Source organism: Podarcis tiliguerta (genome assembly GCF_965153285.1).
Source record: "Podarcis tiliguerta genome assembly, chromosome: 17".
NCBI lineage: Eukaryota > Metazoa > Chordata > Lepidosauria > Squamata > Lacertidae > Podarcis > Podarcis tiliguerta.
This window is the reverse complement of record NC_139550.1, coordinates 26,754,246-26,776,594: the sequence shown is the minus strand read 5'-3', so window position 1 is coordinate 26,776,594 and position 22,349 is coordinate 26,754,246. Positions and strand designations below refer to the sequence as shown.

The 22,349-nt window shown below is 45.5% G+C and overlaps 1 protein-coding gene across 5 annotated transcripts in view; it reads right to left on the bottom strand.

Annotated features, from left to right (window-relative positions):
- FOCAD (focadhesin) overlaps window positions 1-22,349 on the bottom strand; it is a 141,826-nt gene that overhangs the window by 62,541 nt on the left and 56,936 nt on the right. For all 5 annotated transcript variants that reach the window (XR_014506269.1, XM_083419283.1, XM_083419282.1 and 2 more), the window contains exons 14-16: window positions 22,114-22,244; window positions 18,807-18,933; window positions 1,440-1,574 (exon numbers count right to left, since the gene is read on the bottom strand). Coding sequence is in view for 4 of the 5 variants with exons in the window: in XM_083419283.1 (XP_083275409.1) it covers window positions 1,440-1,574; window positions 18,807-18,933; window positions 22,114-22,244 (393 nt within the window). In the remaining variant the exon portion in view is untranslated. The remainder of the gene's footprint in view (window positions 1-1,439; window positions 1,575-18,806; window positions 18,934-22,113; window positions 22,245-22,349) is intronic.

Below are 22,349 nucleotides of genomic sequence, written 5' to 3'. Positions count from 1 at the left end.
AACGGAGAGAATTTCAAAAGGTCAAAAATTACTCTCCAGAGCCAATATCCAATGATGTACAATAAAAATGCAGACAAGTGCCATTTCTGTGGGAGGGAAGGGAATTGACCTTTTAGTGCTCCTAAAGGGGCAATTTGTAGACCATTCACATTGTTTGTAGTCTCAGTGACATTAACGGACTTTAAAAGACTTTCTCCCGCTAAAAGCATGCCAGTCACTTATCAAAACATTGTTCTCAGCTTCTCACCCGAACCAGGAGGTGTGATCTTTTTTATTCAGTACATGGTGAGCTCCACAGTACAACGTGAAAAGCAGATATTGCACAATAAAATGATGTTGAGGGAGCCCCGCCCCCCGTATAGCTGACCTGTGAAATAATATGCGGCAGGGGGAGCCTGTGACCTCCCTGCTCAAATTTTAAGAATAGATCAGTCCAACGGCCAGGGTCGGATTTAGGTTTGATGAGGCCCTCAGCTACTGAAGGTAATGGGGCCCTTTCTATGTCCAGCTGTCCTTTGTCAACAACAAATTGCCACTGTTTTTTGTGTTGAATATATGCTATATGGTCATTTATGGACCTGCAACTAATCCAGAATACGGCAGCTAGACTGGTGACTGGGAGCGGCCGCCGAGACCATATAACACCAGTCCTGAAAGACCTACATTGGTTCCCAGGACGTTTCCGAGCACAATTCAAAGTGTTGGTGCTGACCTTTAAAGCCCTACGGCCTCAGCCCGGTAGACCTGAAGGAGCATCTCCTCCCCCATCATTCAGGCTGGATACTGAGGTCCAGCTCCGAGGGCCTTCTGGTGGTTCCCTCACCGTGAGAAGTGCGGTTACAACGAACTAGGCAGAGGCCCTTCTTGGTGGTGGCACCCGCCTCCCGTCAGATGTCAAGGAGCTTCACAATATTCCCGTATACGTGAAAGAGCGTCTCCACTCTCATCGTTCAGCCCATATACTGAGGTCCAGCACCGAGGAACTTCTGGCGGTTCCCTCCCTGCGAGAAATGAGGTTACAGGGAACGAGGGAGAGGGCCTTCTCGGTGGTGGCACCCACTCTGTGGAATGCCCTCCCACCAGATGTCAAAGAAATAAACTTTTAGAAGACATCTGAAAGCAGCCCTGTTTAGGGAAGATTTTGATGACTGATGTTTTAATGTATTTTTAACCTTCTGTTGGAAGCCGTCCAGAGTGGCTGGGGAAACCCAGCCAGATGGGCAGGGTAGAAATAAATTGTTGTTGTTGTTACTATTATTATTTTTATTGTAGTCCAACAACATGTGGAAGGCTAAAGGTTTTCCACTCCTGATACAGCAGCTCCCAACTGCTGATTGCAGGTTTTCAGGAGGAACGTTCCTAAAATGCGAGACAGTATCTACCACATATCCGAATAATGTTGTAGAGTTGGAAGGGATCCTGAAGGTCATCTGGCATACCTCATACTCATTTGAGTTCACCGTTAAGGAAGGCACAAGAGAGAACAGTTCGCTCAGGGTTTTCAAAATGAGTGGCCGGGTGTCACAGCTCAGCTTTGGCGACAGGGCGTTCCACGTAGAGCGAATGCAGACAACCTGGAAAGAGAACAAAGGGTAACGTGAGCACAACAGAGCCAAATGTCTGTATCAGAGCAGGGCTTGGTGGAGGTTTTTAATGGTTGATGTTTTCATTCTGTTTTTAGATATGCTGTAAGCTGCCCAGAGCGGCTGGGGAAACCCAGATAGGCAGGGTATTATTATTATTATTATTATTATTATTATTATTATTATTTTACACATCACTTGGGAAGACAGGCAAACTAAGGTCAGTGTCCTGGAAGAAGCAAAGATCACCAGTGTCAAAGCAATGATTCTTCAACATCAACTTCGTTGGAGTGGTCATGTTGTGCAGATGCCTGATTATTGTCTTCCAAAGCAACTATTCTATTCCCAACTTATGAATGGAAAGTGTAATGCTGGTGGTCAACAAAAGAGGTTTAAAGACTCTTTCAAGGTAAATCTTAAAAAATGTAGTATAAACACTGACAACTGGGAAACACTGGCCTGTGAGTGCTCCAGCTGGAGAACAGCCTTTACCAAAGGTGTCATGGGCTTTGAAGACACTCGAACTCAGGACGCAAGGGAGAAACGTGCTAAGAGGAAGGCATGCTTGGCAAATCCACACCATGATCAACTCCCGCCCAGAAACTTATGTCCCCACTGTGGAAGGATGTGTGGATCCAGAATTGGCCTCCAGTCACTTACGGACTCACTGTTAAAACCATGTTTATGGAAAACAATTGTTACGTTTCCAAGGGGTTGCTCAGAAGCAAGCAGGCAAATATCTCCCTACTTGGCTGTGAAGTCTTGGCTTTGCTGCCAAAATAAACTTTATCTATCCAGAGCGCCACTCTCCCGTGGCTGACTCAATCGCTGGCAGAATCCGTGAGTGGGCGGTCCCTAAACTTTCCCCAGCAAAGCAGCTTCTTGACGCCCAATCTTCGTCTCCCCTCTCTGCGCGAATGCTTTCTGCGCAAAGAGGGTGTGGGCAGCGGAGGACCCCTTTCCTCCCCGCTTCTCCCAGGCAAGGAGTCCTGGTACCGCCTCGCCACATCCGACTCCTGGACCTCCTCTCCACTGGAGCCGCGTTTACTCTCCTCCATTGAGGAGGAGCTACTTCCCACAATCCCTGGAGGCTCTCTATAATCCATTTGGCTTTTGCTCTCCCCCTCCTGCACTGATGGCACTTCCCTGACAACAATCTTACTCAGCTATGAGGGATCACCAAAGAGAAAGAAGAGAGACTTCTCTATATATTTCTGTTGCTCCAGAGATTAATAAATACCGTATTTTTCGCTCTATAAGACGCACCAGGCCATAGGACGCGCCTTGTTTTCGGAGGAGGAAAACAAGAAAAAAAATATTCTGAATCTCAGAAGCCAGAACAACAAGAGGGATCGCTGCGCAGCGAAATCAGCAATCCCTCTTGCTGTTCTGGCTTCTGGGATAGCTGTGCAGCCTGCATTCGCTCCATAAGACGCACACATATTTCCCCTTACTTTTTAGGAGGGAAAAAGTGAGTCTTATAGAGCAAAAAATACAGTAAGTTAGCAATAAAATCAAGCACTTGATCATTGAGTGCCTTATAGAACAGGAATGGAACCAGTTGATGAGGCTGTTGTACGACTCCCAATTCATATCAACCCCGGAAATGGGATATTTGCCACTGGGTGGTTGATGTTTAACACTTCTGGGTCCAGAGAGGTCTCCTTAAGGACAAGGTACATCTTTTACGGCAGGTGGTAACTCCTCTGTTTCCAATGAAGCATTAACCCCTCCCAAAATCCATACATAAACTCCTCTTGCAGAAATAAAATTTACTGAATATGCAATTACGAGTGAAAGTCATGAAACCAGTGGCTGTAAAATAAAGGATCAAGATCAGTGCTGTTGTAATTGGAATGATCAAGATTATGGAAGCAGAAAGAAATAAGAACTTTGAACCCTGAAATCCAGCACACGGGAAGTCACCCAAAATTGTTTAATCTGGTATTTGAATAATTGGCTATTTAACTCTATTGTAATCTGGTATTGTGATAATGTGGCTCTTTTGGATCACTGTAATTAAAAATTAATAAAAATTATTATACAAATAGCGAGAGAGAAGCAGACACTGTTTCCTTCTGTTCCCAGAATTATGGAATGGGCAAAGGGGGAGAAGTGTGGGGAGGATGAGGATTAAATACATGTGAATGTTTGTCTCTTCAAGGAACCCTTCAGGACTTGAACAGACCATAAACAATAAAAAACAAACTCTTTTTCTTCCATGTTACGAAGGGCACTGTGCAACGCTCAAAACCCTGCATACAGACCACTTCACACAAAGTGGATCTCCTATCCAGTAAATTGCATGGTGCTTCCTTCCCATGAAGGAGCTATCAACCGTGTTCAACCTGTTAAAAGGTATATTAAGTTTTATAGGGCCATCAATGTGCATGAAGCTTTACAAAGTGCAAGGCAATAGGATCTTGCCCCATACAATCCACACTTGGACGCAAGAGAGGAAGAGGTGAGAGTTGGACAAAGAGATAAACAGGGGGCAATATGTCGAATTTATACTAGATTACAGCAGGCCATGGGGCCAAGGATTTATGGGAAGGTGAGCTTTTAGGAACGATTTGAAGGTTTTGAAACAGGGAGCATCGTCAGACAGGTGCCTTGGGAGGCAGGGTCAGGTATAAGGGAGCAGAAGACCTTCCGAAAGCTGAAGGCCATGAATCTAGAGCAGCAAAACTCCACAGGCAAGGACCAACCAACCTACATTGTGCTACTTTAGAAGACTCACAAATTTATTACAAAGCTTCCAGGGGCTCGGATCTCCTTCATCAGATGCTATATGCCTTGTAACTCGGTCTTTCGGAACAATGTGGCATAAAACAGTGAATTCCAAAAACTAAATAGATCTCAAAGCCTTGTTTGTTTTATGATCGCCGTTTAGTAAGAGACCCTTAAGCAGCTAACATAATCTAAGCAGCATTACTGAATTCCCTTGCTTAATGTGGACATTTGGATGAAGAACTTTAACTCAGGACCAATTCAACATTTTGAGAGTTCTCTCCCCAATTCCTTCCTTCTTTCTTTCTCTCTCTCTCTCTCTCTCTCTCTCTCTCTCTCTCTCTTCTCTCCCCAATTCCTTCCTTCTTTCTTTCTCTCTCTCTCTCTCTCTCTCATGCTAATGTTTGCTCTTGAAGGTTTCATGTTGTTACCAGAATTAAAACACCAATGCCTTCTCTTTGTAATACAGTGGTACCTCGGGTTAAGTACTTAATTCGTTCCGGAGGTCCGTTCTTAACCTGAAACTGTACTTAACCTGAAGCACCACTTTAGCTAATGGGGCCTCCTGCTGCCACCGCACCGCCGGGGCACAATTTCTGTTCTCATTCTGAAGCAAAGTTCTTAACCTGAGGTAATATTTCTGGGTTAGCGGAGTCTGTAACCTGAAGCGTATGTAACCTGAAGCGTATGTAACCCGAGGTACCACTGTAGTAGAAACAATGCTAATTTTAGAATTTTAGACATTAGAACTAGTGAAGATAGGCTTGCTTGCATTCCATTCATGCCACAAATAGCTGAACCTTTCAAGGAACACAAGGAAGTTTACAGAGCTGCCAGACCGATCCATTGCAACGAGTTAAGTCCACCACACATAAGTTCATAGTAGGAATGAATGAATCTGACAATCAAATCTTTTGCATCACAGACATGAATGCTGAATTCTCCCTTCTTCTCTCCCATAAGTGTGTCTCCTGGTTTTCCAAGATCCACAGCTCTGTAGGGAGCAAACCATTGTAATGAAGACTTCAATGGATTCCCCTGCGATCCATCTTTGACATAAGTGCACAAAGTTCCTTTCAAAAATTTCAACTTTTCAGACATCGCTCTATATTCTGCCAGGATTAGTTATCTGCTATTGCTCTGCATTGTTCGAGTCTACATTGCAACGGCAATGGCTGCCTAGATGGATGACGAGTAGAATGCCGCAGAAAATAAATTCCTTCAACAGTTGCAAGTCCTCAAGTCAAAGGTCAAGCCAAGATTTACCAGGGGGCCATGTTACGAGTCTCACATCTGCTTTATATTCAAAACCAAGGAAGTCAATGCCGGAGAAAGTTTCATAATGTATACAACGTTATGAGCAAAGCTGCAGATGTGCCTTCGCCAAATAGAAGAATAAACTATTTATTCGTGCAGAGAAATGAACTGACAGCATCCCTGTGGAGCTCATTCCATAATGGGGATTGCTTGATAAAATTCAGTATAGCAATACTATGTATATTATATTATATTATATTATATTATATTATATTATATTATATTATATTATATTATATTGTATTGTATATGTATATGTATATGTATATGTATATGTATATGTATATACATATATATATACACACACACAAACATATATATAAGTGTGTGTGTAAAAAAGAAAAAAAAACAGAATCAGAATACTGGGCATCAGAAAAGTAATTGCCGAATTAAGCAGCCACTTCAGAGGTTGTGAAAACACTTTAGGGGACCATCTCAAAAACTGTAAAGAAAAAGCTTTCAGGAATGCCTATTGAGTTAAATCCTTTTAACGAACAGGCAGATCCGTGAATACAATTCCAGTGTAACTAATAATGACAGCTACTGAAACTTAATCTGATTATATGTTGAGTGAAAATGACACTTCTCCACCCCCACTTTCAGGAATACTATTCTCAAGAATTAGAGAGAACAATTCATCTGCAGGAGAGAGAGAGAGAGAGAGAGAGAGAGAGAGAGAGAGAGAGAGAGAGAGAAATATCCAGTGTTTCAGAGGGATCATAAATATGCATTTACAAATTAACGGGAGAAATGATAGATCAATTTACCCTGTGACCGGGGGGACGGGGACAAATGTCGATTGTATGAAATGTTCACATTCTCTGACTGTATACTATAGTTGAGAAAGATATAAAAAATCAATATGGAAAAGTAATGTGCATTTTCCAAATGTCTTTACTGGGAATAAATTAAGCTGGTGAGGACCACAGAGTCAGGCTAGCCACATTATGACCACTGTCCTGAAAAAATGCACACTTTAGAACGTTAAGCCTCAGATGCTAATGTATTTCATGTCAAGACCAAATACACGGTTTAGAAGGTCTTTGAATTTAATGTACCAAAGAATCAGTGGCGTAGCATGGGGGTGCAGGGGAGGCCGGCCGCACCGGGCGCAACATCTGGGGGGGCGCACTCGCACTCGCAGCTCTCTGCCCCTACCTGGCTCACTCACTCTCTCTCACTGCAGTGCTGGCTGTGAGAATCCGATCCGAGCCGCCGGGTCGCCGCCCACTGTGGAGGGGAGGGTGCCAGGCGTGCGGTGCGGTGCGGAGCGGAGAGAGAGCGAGGGACTATCTGGGGGAGGGACAGTGCAGCGGGGGGGGGGGGCGCAAATTACTTGCCTTGCCCCGGGTGCTGACAACCCACGTTACGCCACTGCAAAGAATCAAAGGAACTTGTTTCTGTATGCAATGACTGCAGCGAGAGAATTATAGGCCCCCAAATGGCGAGAGGCTGCAGAACCCACGAAGGAGGAGTGGCAGTTGAAATGGGTGGAATATGCTGAATTAGCAAGTTTAACTAGCAAAATGAGAGAACAAGAAGAGAGAACCTTCAAGGAGAATTGGGAAATGTCTGTAGATTATTTTTTAAAGATATAAATAAATTGTAAACATGTTAAAACACTAGCAGGTAAAAGGGATTCTGAGAATAAGGTTGAGGAAAGGAGGAATAGATTAATCATAATATGCAGCAGCAATAGATAATTTAAGGACACCATGGAAGGCCTAAAAGCCCTAAACGGCCTCAGTCCAGTATATCTGAAGGAGCGTCTCCACCTCCATCATTCTACCCGTACCCTGAGGTCCAGCTCTGAGGGCCTTCTGGCGGTTCCCTACCCTGCGAGAAGCCAAGTTACAGGGAACCAGGCAGAGGGCCTTCTCAGTAGTGGCGCCCTCCCTGTGGAACGCCCTCCCACCAGATGTCAAAGAGAACAACTACCAGACTTTTAGAAGACATCTGAAGGCAGCCCTGTTTAGAGAAGCTTTTAATGTTTGATGTATTACAGTATTTTAATATTTTTTGGGGGAAGCCACCCAGAGTGGCTGGGGAAGCCCAGCCAGATGGACGGGGTATAAATAAATTATTATTATTATTATTATTATTATTATTATTATTATTATTATTATTATTATGGAAGTCGACTATCAATGGAATGTAGATTGGAAAATGTTTGACCAATTGTTTTTTTATACAGTCGTATCTTGGTTCTCAAATGTTTTTGGCTCCCGAATGCCGAAAACCCAGAAGTTTTCGAACATTTTCCGGAAGCCAAATGTCCGACACGACTTCTGCCTGAGTGCAGGAAGCTCCTGCAGCCAATTGGAAGCCGCGCCTTGGTTTTCAAATGTTTCTGGAGTCGAACGGACTCCCGGAACTGATTACATTTGAGAACCAAGGTACGACTGTATTTGGAAAATTTATAAACAAACAAACCAATAGAAGGTCTTTGAATTGAGGTGGCCATTCACACACCGCATAAAAGAGGGAAATGCATAATGGAAAGCAGGACAAAAGCAGCAAAGATTTTCATAAAATGCTAATTTATATGCTAAATAATATGGGACGTGGGTGACGCTGTGGGTTAAATCACAGAGCCTAGGACTTGCCAATCAGAAGGTCGGCGGTTTGAATCCCCGCGACGGGGTGAGCTCCCGTTGCTCGGTCCCTGCTCCTGCCAACCTAGCAGTTTGAAAGCACGTCAAAGTGCAAGTAGATAAATAGGTACCACTCCACTGGGAAGGTAAACGGCGTTTCCGTGCGCTGCTCTGGTTCGCCAGAAGCGGCTTAGTCATGCTGGCCACATGACCCAGAAGCTGTACGCCGGCTCCCTCGGCCAATAAAGCGAGATGAGCACAGCAACCCCAGAGTTGACCACGAATGGACCTAATGGTCAGGGGCCCCTTTACCTTTTATGCTAAATAATATGCTAATTTATATGTCTTAGATATGCATTCAGAAGTAATAACTTAAATAGAAATGAAATAGTTTGCATCGTAATGGGCAAGACCCAGACAAGGGGCCTGTGTTTCTGCTTGCCCAGGAGCTAGCTATCAATAGGCAACTTCAATGGCCACCCCCCAGCTGTTCCAGCTCTTGTTCCTTTACACACCAGACAATGCTTGAAAGGGAGTAACATTTTGTTATTATCTGAAGATGAATTTGTTGTTGTTGTTAACAACTACAAAACTCTTAGGTTCATTTGCGAAATGTTTTTGAAACCATTCAGAAGCTTTTTTTTTTTTTAATTGATTTCCTATTGTTAAATCTGGCAGAACTTTGCATGTCACAGAGAAAATTTGAAACATCTGACTGCTTCTTCAGAGGTCTTGGCCGAAGCATGCAGAGCTTAGATTCACAAAGAGCAGTGCAAGAAAATCAAAAGGACATCTCAGAAGTCCTTCACTTGGACCAGCCTTTCCCCAACCTGGTGCCCTCCGGATGTTTTGGACTAGAACAGCCCAAGTGTGATGGCCTGGGAATCTGATTCAGAGGCTGAACCTGAGGAATCCCAGCCTGCACAGGAGTCCCCGCCTCCAGGGCCGGCTGAGCCAGGGCAGGGGCTTGAACCTGAAGGGGCCTCACCTGTGCTGGATCCTCAGGAGCAGACACCAGCTGAATCCGCTCTGGCTCTGAAGGTGATGGAGGACCCATTGCCTGCAGGTGCTCCACTCTCAGCCCCGTCAGGGGAAGGTGAGGTTGCCTCTGGGTCCAGTAACCCTCCAGCCTCTCCTGAGGTGCAGAGGCTCAGGGCAGAGAGGTGGAAGGAAGTAAGTTCTCTCAGGAGGAGTGCTCGCCTTAAGGGCAGGGGAAGCGGGTCACCTGTGGGCCAGGGCCGCCCCAGACCTCAGAGGAGATAAAGGCCAGTCAGCCCAGTCCCAGGTTGCGGGAGCAACATCGTTGGAAACCTTTTCCTGCCAGCACCCTGACCTGCTCTTCTGGAGTTCCGGACCATGCCCGGCTCCTTGCCTTGGACCCTGCTTCACCCTTGATGGACAGCCTCCAGACCCTCGACCCAGGACCGGACTCAGAACACGCAGCACGGTAACACTCCCCTCCCCCCGGGACCCACACACTCAGCCAGCACAGCACGCGGACACACTGTTTGCAATGTATTGTTGTACCCCAATCTCCAAGGAGAGTGGGATTCCGCAGGTTCCAGATGCTTCCCCAGGGTTCGGGTTTCCTTTTGGGTATGAGGCACAGAGGCGGCTGTGGTGTCTTTATGATATTTGGTTTATTGACCCCTATAGACAACCTCAGCCAACAGATTGAGGTTGAATCCTGACAGAAGTACTGTTTTTGGAGGGCAGGAGGCAAGCGGGTGTGGAGGACTCCCAATCCGGAACGGGGGTAACTGTGCCCCTGAAGGACCAGGGGCGCAGCCTGGGAGTCATTTTGGACTCACAGCTGTCCATGGAGGCACAGGTCAATACTGTATCCAGGGCAGCTGTCTCCCAGCTCCACCTGGTATGCAGGCTGAGACCCTCCTTGTCCGCAGACTGTCTCACCAGAGTGGTGCATGCTCTGGTTATCTCTTGCTTGGACTACTGCAATGTGCTCTACGTGGGGCTACCTTTGAAGGTGACCTGGAAACTACAACTAATCCAGAATGCGGCAGTCAGACTGGTGACTGGGAGTGGCCGCCGAGACCACATAACACCAGTCTTGAAAGACCTACACTGGCTCCCAGTACGTTTCCGAGCACAATTCAAAGTGTTGGTGCTGACCTTTAAAGCCCTAAACAGCCTCGGCCCAGTAGACCTGAAGGAGCGTCTCCACCCCCATTGTTCTGCCTGGACACTGAGGTCCAGTGCCAAGGGTTTTCTGGCGGTTCCCTCACTGTGAGAAACCAAGTTACAGGGAACCAGGCAGAGGGGCTTCTCGGTGATGGCGCCCGCCCTGTGGAACACCCTCTCATCAGATGTCAAAGGCATAAAAAACTATCTGACGTTCAGAAGACATCTGAAGGCAGCCCTGTTTAGAGAAGCTTTTAATGTTTAATAGATTATTGTATTTTAATATTCTGTTGAAAGCTGCCAAGAGTGGCTGGGGAAACCCAGCCAGATGGGCAGGGTATAAATATTATTATTATTATTATTATTATTATTATTATTATTATTATTATTAAGCCCACGATGAAGGGGTTCACAGCACCAGCACCCAAAAGAGCCTTGTTTCTCCCATAACTGCAATTTTGGATTCAGACAGAGATCCCTCTTTCTCTCTCCGCTTGCTGCTTTTCTTCTAGCTCAAATCACCGCAAACTCTAAAAGCTCTAAACTCAGGCTTTGTCCCTCTAACTGCGAGATGGGTGTTACAGCGACATTTCGGGACTCCATGTTTTCCAAGTTCAAACACTACCCCAAGATTAACGTCCTTTACAAAAGGAAACCAGAAAGCTAAATCAAGACTTGAATTCACTAAGATAAGGTAGCCCATTATCACGGTTATTCTTTCCAGCTCTGCGGTGGTCATTCGCCAACAATGATTTGCAGCCAGCGAGCCAAGCTTCTTCACCAGAACTTTGGCTTCCCCTGTTTGTAACGGAAAGAGTCAAGACTTCCCTAGTCTTCAAAGCTAAGTGCCCTTGGAGTTTAGCAGAGACATAGTAAATCACTGGCATTATCTAGAACTATTTTTTTTTAAAAGGCTTTATTTTATTTTTGTTTTATCTTATATTTTGGAAATGTACCATACATCTAGTTTTTTTCCTTTTACGTTTTTTGGGGCCCCCAAGAGAGTGGGGCCCTAAGCTAGAGCTTTTTTAGCCGATACGTGAATCCGGCACTGGTCGTGATGTCCTCACTGCTACTGGAGCTGTTCTAGGGATTCATCCAACCCAGCCTTTCGCATGATGAATTCTGCATAACCAGGGAGACAATATACAGCCTTGTCGTACTCCTTTCCCAATTTTGAACTAATCAGTTGTTCCATATCCAGTTCTAACTGTAGCTTCTTGTCCCACATAGAGATTTCTCAGGTGACAGATGAGGTGATCAGGCACTCCCATTTCTTTAAGAACTTGCCATAGTTTGCTGTGGTCGACTGCCTTGCCATGGCGAAGGGGCTTGAAGAACTCAGAGAAGCTATGAACTATGCCGAGCAGGGCACCCAAGATGAACAGGTCATAGTGGAGAGTTTTGACCAAACGTGATCCACCTGGAGGAGGAACCGGCAAGCCACTCCAGTATCCCTGCCAAGAAAACTCCATGGACAAAGATCTAGATTAGGGTGGCATGAATCCCAAAACTCTCGTAACTGGCCTTCTTGGCCAGGCTTTCGTCATCCAGCTCTGCCACAGCTTGACTTTGCAGGGCAGAAAGTGGTAGCCATCCGGAGGACAACCCAGCCAAATGGGCGGCATATAAATAATAAAACTGTTGTTGTTGTTACTTTTTAAACTTTAAACGGTCTTCTGCATCAGCCAAATTGCGGGCACTTTCGTCCTGCAAGGAGATGGCTCATCAAGTCTCCCATTCCAATGCCTACAGTAACAAACGCCCCAAATAAAAACTCCGTAAACTGGAAATGAAAGCGCAGTCTCAGCAACGTGAAAAATACGGTCACTTTTTTAGTACGGCATCCTTGCACATGGTCTCTCCCAACCCACCGATTTAAGTGCAACATTGCTGGAATGTAATGTGAAAATCCACACTTGATTTAAAAAAATCACTGTACACAGCTGGCCATTCTAGTTAGCTTCTTGGGGGCTCTCGACTACACTGGAGAGCATTTCCATAATAAATTATCTTTATACCCTTAACAAGAGTAAGATTCCAGACATCTGATTGGCTCCTTCTGCAAGAAACGAAGTCTCTGGAATAATGAAACGCAGCGGCAGCTCCATTGAGAGCCGGCCACCCCGTAGCGTTGCAAAGAAAACCGCAGGGAAACAAAATTATGCTTTCCTCTCAACCTAAGTTTTTGAAAAAGTAAACAAATGCAAAGGTAATAACAGCACTAATGATCTTGGCATGGGGCATTTCCGGGGGAACGGCCGATTCTGCCTTGTGATAAACGGCCTGCGGTGAACTCTTTCCCTCGGTCATGAATCCCCAGGAAATGCCCCGAGTCTCGATAGTTATTGCTCAGTTGTATATTGCTGTTATTCGAGAGCACAACACCCTCTAGGAACCGCGGAAGATGAAAGGGCTTTGGCTCCACAATATGGGGGGACACCGATTAGTTTTGACACAACAGAGCAGTTGCTGATCAGAAAGCATCTTTGTAACTCCAGACAGTGTTCAAAGGCTCCGGGTGCAAGCCCTCTTTGTAAGTTTGTTTTAAACTCTGTGCCCATTGTCCTGTCCTTTGTTGCTGTTTTGGGATGAATAGATCATTTCCATCTCTAAGGATTAACAAGGTTTTAACTTCGCCGGTCTCAAGGCAATTGCCAGTCTCCTTTTGAACGCTTCCATGCACGATTCGAGGTATGAATCATTAGAAGATTTATTTACTTTATCCAGGGTAAATTGGTTGCGTCAAATTCTCAGTGCTAACACTGGAGCGTTTGTTTCCAGGAGCAATTAACTACTGGTTCTATCATGGAACTTGCTTTGAATCCATTTCCCTCCAATGCATTGTAGCGACAGAAGCTTTCCGCTCATCTGGAGGTGCCGAAAATGGCCTTTTTTCAATTAGCAAGGATGCGGAGAGCGAAGGATTGCGAAGCACCTGACGTTTCAAATGGGGCAATCCAGAAGGAAGATCTAGGAACCTTACTCTCAGCTAGCAGGAGAAATAAAGAGCTGGCCTTATCTTTACTGTTCAACAGCATCATCTTGACGTTGTGCTGCAGTCCTGCAAACCCCGCTGCGTCCCAATAAGGTTACTGCATTGGACAAAGAAATTCTGCCTTCTGTCTAATAGCTTCTGTCCTTCCAGGTTCCAAGCCTGAATCTGAGAGATTCCAGGTATCAGTCACAACTTTGATCTGTAGCCAACTTCCAACAGTTGTGGCCTATGACTTCCACTGACTTTTACACAGGTAATAGCTTCATTCTCCATTCTTAAGCTTATTAGGATGGGCTATGCCAGTAGCGGTGACAGCAGTCACAAAATTAAAAGACGCCTGCTTCTTGGGAGAAAAGCTATGACAAACCTAGACAGCATCTTAAAAAGCAAAGACATCACCTTGCCAACAAAGGTCCGTATAGTTAAAGCCATGGTTTTCCCAGTAGTGATGTATGGAAGTGAGAGCTGGACCATAAAGAAGGCTGATCGCCGAAGAATTGATGCTTTTGAATTACGGTGCTGGAGGAGACTCTTGAGAGTCCCATGGACTGCAAGAAGATCAAACCTATCCATTCTGAAGGAAATCAGCCCTGAGTGCTCACTGGAAGGACAGATCCTGAAGCTGAGACTCCAATACTTTGGCCACTTCATGAGAAGAGAAGACTCCCTGGAAAAGATCCTGGTGTTGGGAAGGGTGGAGGGCACAAGGAGAAGGGGACGACAGAGGACGAGATGGTTGGACAGTGTTCTCAAAGCTACGAACATGAGTTTGACCAAACTGCGGGAGGCAGTGGAAGACAGGAGTGCCTGGCGTGCTCTGGTCCTTGGGGTCGTGAAGAGTCGGACACGACTAAATGACTAAACAACAAATGCCAGTAGCACATACAGGTCATATACTGCCTGCCAGATTTTATCCAGCCCTTTGCATCCCCTCTGGCCCATCAGCTGTTCAGTGGGAGCAGCTAAAAAGGGACAAAGGCTTTGATGCTCTGCAAAGAGTGCAACTCCAGCTCCTTTCTTTGCAAGAAGATCTACTGTAAGAAGATTGAAACAGAGGGGCAAACAGTCTCAGCAGAGAGATCTGTATTCCTGGAAGTGTGCAATAACTGCCCATGCAATTTGCAACTGCATGCATTCAATTTTCAGGACGCAATTGCATTCTGAAGTTGGAGGAACCAAATAGCTGTAAAGCAAGGCTTCCAGATCAGCTTCACTTTGGGGGAGGAAAGGGAAAAAGACACATTAGTATCAGGGGGAAAGATTCACAGCAAGTTCAAATGCCAACTTTACAGAGCAAATGATGTGGACACTTTGCATGCTTCATAATAATCAGAAATATTTGGGTTCCTGAAGAACATGGTGCGAGGCTGCTACCCTCCTTAAACAGCACAGCCAATCCTACTCGGAAACATAGGTAAAAGTGAAGGGACCTCTGACATTAGGTCCAGTTGTGACTGACTCTGGGGTTGCGGCGCGCATCTTGCTTTATCGGCCGAGGGAGCCGGCGTACAGCTACCGGGTCATGTGGCCAGCATGACTAAGCCGCTTCTGGCAAACCAGAGCAGCACGGAAACGCCGTTTACCTTCCCGCCAGAGTGGTACCTATTTATCTACTTGCACTTTGACGTGCTTTCAGACTGCTAGGTTGGCAGGAGCAGGGACCGAGCAACGGGAGCTCACCCCGTCGCGGGGATTCGAACCACCAACCTTCTGATCGGCAAGTCCTAGGCTCTGTGGTTTAACCCACAGAGCCACCTGGGTCCCATACTCGGAAGCATAAAGGAATATAAAATCTTGCAAGGCTGCATTGTAAATCCTCGGAGGAAATATTTTCAAGAAAAGGGGGGAGAAACAGCTGCATGTCTGCTTTTGTACGTAGAAAAAAACACAGCACTTCAGCTTTAATAGCCAAGTTATTTTAAGAATGCCCAAGGAACCGTTTTCTTTTAGTTGTCAAATTCACTAACCGGCATAATTTGTCATCTTCATAATTTCCCCTGTGCTATTCTGCTCCGCAAGTTCTCTCTCTTTACTCAAAGCCTAATAAATGTGGAATCAGGGAGTATACGGCACAGAATTGCTTCCAGAGAGAAACGGACGGAGCAGAAACAAAACAAAACTCCTTCCAAACTATGCTGAGCCTTTTCATCTTTGAATCTTACTTGGCTTGCCTGACGCATTTCACACATGAAATCTATTATGAGGCAGGATGCATAGGCTCACAGAAAGTATGCTGGCTTCTGTTGAATTTTGCTGGGGGCGGGGGCGAAAACAAAAGATTTGCCAAGAATTAGTAGATGTGGTCTTGGCAAGAGCTGCGGCGTATAATATCCAGGCCTGACATGCAAGCCAGTGAGCACTGTAAGTCTCATTAAAAGGCTCCATTATACAAAAGCACAAAAAGATTTAGCCGTCTTCATAAATCACCCCAAAGCAAGCCCAGGACTCGGGAGCAACATGAGTAATTCATCTGCTGTGTTTCCTACTTCATGTAATCCATTATATTCTAATATAGGACAACCATTATATTTAACTCAAGCTGAAAGTTATTCTGCGAGTTTGCTTTTTAGATCTTGTGCTACGGATGTTCTCAAAAAAGCTCCAAAGAGGCAACTCTTCCAGTGTACCTTCCCCCTCGGAGATCTTCTTAAGTGGAAAGTGTTTATAAAACACCACAGCATCCTTTTATGATTTTAGCTTCAGCATCTCAGCTGCAACGCTTCGTTGATTATAAGAAACTTGAAAATTAAAACAATGATGTCTTGGTTTTTAGCATACTTCTTATACATACAAGTCTCTCTCCCCCACCCCCCAAAATCACCATCTAGATCAGTGTTTTGCCAACTTGGGTCTCCAGCCTTTTTTTTGGACTACAACTCCCATCATCCCTAGCTAGCAGGGCCGGAGGTCAGGGATGCTGGGAAATGTAGTCCAAAAGCAGCTGCAGGCCCAAGTTTGCAAAACACTGATCTAGATCAAGGATAGGAGGGAGTCATATTCTTCTGTGTCATCAGTTCCTTCATCCTCAAATGCTAGGGTGGTCCTGTCTCAAACAACAGTGCCTTTTAGGACTGGAAGGTGCTGTGGGTCCTGAGCACCCTTCTCTCCTTGAGGAGTGCATGAGCCACCTAGCGACTATTCCATAGTTATCACCAACCTTGCCTTCATCCAGTCCCTCATCTTTTGTTCTTTGGCTTTTTTACAGTGTCAGAACTGGCCACCTAAGGCACTGCCTCTGGCCACAACAACAACAACAACAGCATCATCATCGTTGTGGTTGTTGTTGTTGTTCTGCCCACCTGACTGAGTTGCCCTGACATGCTGGCCAGCTCCCAACAAAATATTAAAAACTCAATAAAAGCTCAAACATAAAAAACTTCCCTTTACAGTCATACCTCAGGTTACAGACGCTTCAGGTTGCATTTTTTTGGATTACGCAACGCAAAAACCCCGAAGCACCGGAACGGGTTACTTCCGGGTTTCGGCGGTTGCGCATGCACAGAAGTGCTAAATCGCGCTTTGCGCATAAGCACTGAATCACAACCTGCACGTGCGCAGACGTGCCACTGCGGGTTGTGAACGTGCATCCCACGCGGATCACGTTCGCAACCCGAGCATCCACTGTACAGGGCCGCCTTCAGATATCTTATAAAAGTTGTGTCGTTCTTTATCTCCTTGACATCTGAAGGGAAGGTGTTCCACAGGGCGGGCGCCACCACCAAGAAGGCCTTCTGGCGGTTCCCTCCCTGCGAGAAGTGAGGTTACAGGTTGAATTCCAGTTGGACCATGAAGAGAAACAGTTGCCATGGGGTCCTGGCTGTCATGGCACCTCACCATAAAGCCCTGTTGGCTGGTCCCCATTGAGGCTGGTAGGGTAGAAGGACGTGAAGCTAACTAATTATAGTTTGGGCCTCATCCACTTGCCTGGTGAGTTCTACAAGGGTGACACTGAAGCTAAGGAGGTAGAAGCTGACAGCCAAAGCCACCTGCTGGACTGGATGTATGGAAGAGCCCAAATGAGTCATCCATGTGCCTTGAATGTTAAGATGGGAGCAGAATCATTATAGACATAAAGCACATCTTAAGGACAAAGCTTTCCACAAGTAGGACGCAAGTCATTCAAATGTGTTCTTAAAAACCCTATGGGTGGTTTGCAAAGGAAACATTCAGCAAAAAGGAAGGGGTTGCCATTTTATTTTTTTGCAATTTCCTTTACCCATGTGTGCTTCTGCCCAATATACTCTGGAGGGTTGGAAGAACCACCAGAGCAGATCTGGGGGGTGGGAAGGGGAAGCAGAAACCTAGAGGAGGGGAAATTGCCCAAAATTGTCCCCTTTCCCTGATTTGTTGCCAAATTACTTTCATCTGCAGGGAGTCAAGCGTTGGGTTCCACCCTTCATCTGCAGAGAATTACAGTTTCAATCACAGGATTTAGGGGTATCCAAATAGAACCAAAGGGTTGTTCTTAATTCAGGTGTTTTAAAAACAACAACACCTAAGCTTCAAATGTTTTAAATGTGACTAATTTATTTGAAGAGGGACAGTAAGATTTTAAAAATGTTGTGCCAAAACAAGTCCTGCTACCGTATTTTTTGCTCTATAAGACTCACTTTTTCCCTCCTAAAAAGTAAGGGGAAATGTGTGTGCGTCTTATGGAGCGAATGCAGGCTGCGCAGCTATCCCAGAAGCCAGAACAGCAAGAGGGATCACTGCTTTCACGGCACAGCAATCCCTCTTGCTGTTCTGGCTTCTGAGATTCAGAATATATTTTTTTCTTGTTTTCCTCCTCCAAAAACTAGGTGCGTCTTGTGGTCTGGTGCGTCTTATAGAGCGAAAAATACGGTATTTTGGGCACTGTGTTCTGATGCCTTAATTTGGAAGGCTGCATCCATCATGGACATATCAAAGTCGGCTTTGCAAACCACGCACACTGAGGCAAGAGCTGCAGCTATGAAGATAACAGCTGTTATCCCCCAAAAAAATCTTGGCCTCAAAGATAAGAAGTTCCAGGTAGATAAGAAGAAAAAAAAGTGGCCTGGAAGTACAGATAACAACAAAAACAATATTTAGATCATAAGCAACTGCACACATCTCTGCAACAGACATGCTGAAAAGAACTTTGTGTTTACCTTGTACAGAGAAGGGAGGGAGGGAATATAATACTTTGGGAGGAATTTTGCTTCCTCTGAGATCTATAAATTAGTCATAAAATGACAATCACGTCGTTGGCAGGTCTCAGCGCAACTTATTATCTGGAGAAGTAAAACAGCCACATTGCATGCCTCTGCGGATGACTAATGAATGAGGAAAACAGAGAGGCTTATTTTTTAACCAGAAGGGAATATGGTATTCTATCCCAAGGGCAGCTCCTTGAAAGCCAAGGTGAACAAAACAGGCGAAGGGAAGGAGAAAGGACAATCTGCGGGGCTCTGGGAAGCTTACCTCTGCCTGACAAAGGGCATGGAGACCTTGCAGCACGAGGACAGCAGGAGTGGCTTGGTCAGGCTTCGTGCATTCATTCAGCACCTGGGAAATTGCAGCCAACATATCCGCTCCGTGTTGGTAAGGCCTAATCAAATGCAAGAATTACCTTTGGTAGTTACAGAATATTCCGTAAAGGTAAAGGGACCCCCAGTGGTGTAGCGTGGGTTGTCAGCACCCGGGGCAAGGCAAGTAATTTGCGCCCCCCCCGCTGCACTGTCCCTCCCCCAGATAGTCCCTCGCTCTCTCTCCGCACCGCACCGCACGCCTGGCACCCCCCCCCAGTGGGCGGTGACCCGGCGGCTCGGATCGGATTCACACAGCCAGCACTGCAGTGAGAGAGAGTGAGTGAGCCAGGTAGGGGCAGAGAGCTGTGAGTGCGAGCGCGGCCCCCCCCCCCCGATGTTGCGCCCGGTGCGGCCGGCCCCCCCTGCACCCCCCACGCTATGCCACTGGGGACCCCTGACCATTAGGTCCAGTCGTGGCCGACTCTGGGGAGCCGGCGTATAGCTTCTGGGTCCTGTGGCCAGCATGACTAAGCCGCTTCTGGCGAACCAGAGCAGCGCATGGAAACACCATTTACCTTCCCGCCGGAGTGGTACCTATTTATCTACTTGCACTTTGACGTGCTTTCGAACTGCTAGGTTGGCAGAAGAAGGGACTGAGCAACGGGAGCTCACCCTGTCGCAGGGATTCGAACCGCCGACCTTCTGATCGGCAAGTCCTAGGCTCTGTGGTTTAACCCACAGAGCCACCCGCTTCCCAAGATTCTCCAAACAGAAAAGATATTTCCTTTCTCCATAAAGAGAGAAAGCAAACAGTCAGATACATTGGTACCTCGGTTTTCAAACAGCTTAGTTCCTGAACAACTCGGAACTTGAATGCTGCAAACCCAGAAGTAGTTGATCCCGTTTTTGAACTTTGCCTCAGAAGCCGAACAGGCTCCTGAGCTTCCGTTTTCACTGTGGTGCAGCGAATTTGAGTCCCCCGCATAGTAATTAAGGCTTTTTTCCTCCCGCTTCTGCCCTTGCGCCACTCATTTGAGCCCCCCCCACCATCGTAATTAAAGGCTTCTGTTTTGATTGCTGTGTTCTGAGGTGATATTTGGTGTTTATGTTTTTGTAACTTTTCACATTTTTGTTTGTGTGGCTTTTTCATTTTTGTGACTGTGGCTTGTTTTTTGTTTTATGGTTCATTGATTGATTGATGGCTGACTGCAGAAATGGATAAAAGCTCCCCATCCAAACAATGACTATCATCAGCGCAAGTAAGAGAAAATAACTTTAATTTTTATCATCTACAATACTGTCTTATTTATTTTATAGTACAGAACATTGATTGTTCCTTTCATTTTCTGGATCAATGGTCTTGTTAGATAGTAAAATTCATGTTAAATTGCTGTTTTAGGGGTTGTTTTTAAAAGTCTGGAACAGATTAATCCATTTTGCATTCCTTTCTATGGGAAAGTGCGCCTTGGTTTTGGAACGCTTTGGTTTTGGAACGGACTTCCGGAATGGATTAAGTTTGAGAACCAAGGTACCACTGTATTTGATCTGAGCGCATCTCATAGCAATTGATGATTTATCCATAGTAGTACATGGCAACTTCTTAATCAGATAGGGATATCATTATCGCCGTAATCGTTCCACTTCTTAGTCAAATACCGTCTAGCGAAACAGCTTGGGTCAATTTAAAAGGCCTGTGTCCAGGACGGTTGGAAATAGAGTTGAAGAGACTTTGCCAAGATCCTGGATGTGGTACAATGAATCGCCTTCAAGCAATAAGGTACAGAGGTATATACCCATGTTGTCTGACACAGAGTCATACAACTTTCCCTACTTTGGTTGGCTGCTGGCATAACTTTTCAAACCAGATGCTATAACAAAAACCAGGATCACTGGCATGCCGTGGGTGTTGGTGGCAACTGGAGTGCTAAGGTTGGTCCTGCTCTTTGGACAAAACAAAGTCAGAAGCCTAGACTCCTAATAAAGAAAGTCTAGCCAGCCCAAAAGCTGCACAAAGCCTGTCAATCACAGAGGTTGATACTGTGCACCCCTTTGTCCTTCAGCACATGACAAGGGCTCAGAGGCTTAAGCACAGACAATCCATAGTGGCTCAGAAGCGTGGGTCCGTATCTTTCTTTTCCATTCCTCCAGCGATAAATGTGTTTTATTCCAATTTTTAACAATTAAGTATTAATATATTTCCTGCTACTTTATGGAACTTGGTCAGCGTTACTTTTTATAATCTACTGTGCCTAAAAGTGTAACTATAGGCTCAAATGGTTGCTTCTATCTAATGATCTATATCAGGCATGTCTACCAGTTGATCGCAGGGTGTCTGTGGTAGATCATTGCTGATCGCAGGATTGTGATTGATCACCCCCCGCCCCTGGTCAATCCAATGGGTAGATCATTGCCAGTTTATTTATAGTGGATGTAGATCGCTGTCTCTTGGAAGTTGAACGTGCCTGATCTATATACCATATTTTTCGCTCTATAAGACGCACCAGACCATAAGACACACCTAGTTTTTGGAGGAGGAAAACAAGAAAAAATATATTCTGAATCTCAGAAGCTAGAACAACAAGAGGGATCTCTGCGCAGTGAAAGCAGCGATCCCTCTTGCTGTTCTGGCTTCTGGGATAGCTGTGCAGCCTGCATTCACTCCATAAGACACACACACATTTCCCCTTACTTTTTAGGAGGGAAAAAGTAAGTCTTCTAGAGCAAAAAAAATACGATAGTCTTGCAAAGTTGAATTGAACAACGGATTAATGGCTTAAATCCCAAAATGTGAACCTGAATCCGTTGTTGGACCAAATGCAAACAAGTACAGTGGTAACTCAGGTTAAGTACTTAATTCGTTCCGGAGGTCCATACTTAACCTGAAACTGTTCTTAACCTGAAGCACCACTTTAGCTAATGGGGCCTCCTGCTGCCGCCACACCGCTGGAGCACGATTTCTGTTCTCATCCTGAAGCAAAGTTCTTAACCTGAAGCACTATTTCTGGGTTAGTGGAGTCTGTAACCTGAAGCGTATGTAACCTGAAGCATATGTAACCCGAGGTACCACTGTAATAATTTCATCTTCTCTTTCTAAAAACTACCCTGTTTTTCCAGCAGTCAATCTTGCCCTCCAGAAAATGTAACTGCATGGCGAGAGAAACCCCAGGTACAGCATCAAGAATCCAATGAAGCACATAAATCTCTGCAGTTCTGGACAAACTTAATCCCAAACAACCACTTTTGGGGGCGCCGTTGCTTACCTTTGCTTGCATATGTCTCTGATAGAAGCAGCTTTGGCAATCACCTTCTCCCACTGAGTATCTTTTCCAACGGATAAGGAAGCCATATCCGACATCGCCATGAATCGCTGCAGTTCTGGGTAAACACGATCCTAAAAATAATTTGATGGAAGGGGAAAGGTTTAGCAATTTAAATTTACCAGGATAACATTCTATTTTACGCAGCTCCCTAAAGTCATTTACATTGCAAAGTGCCG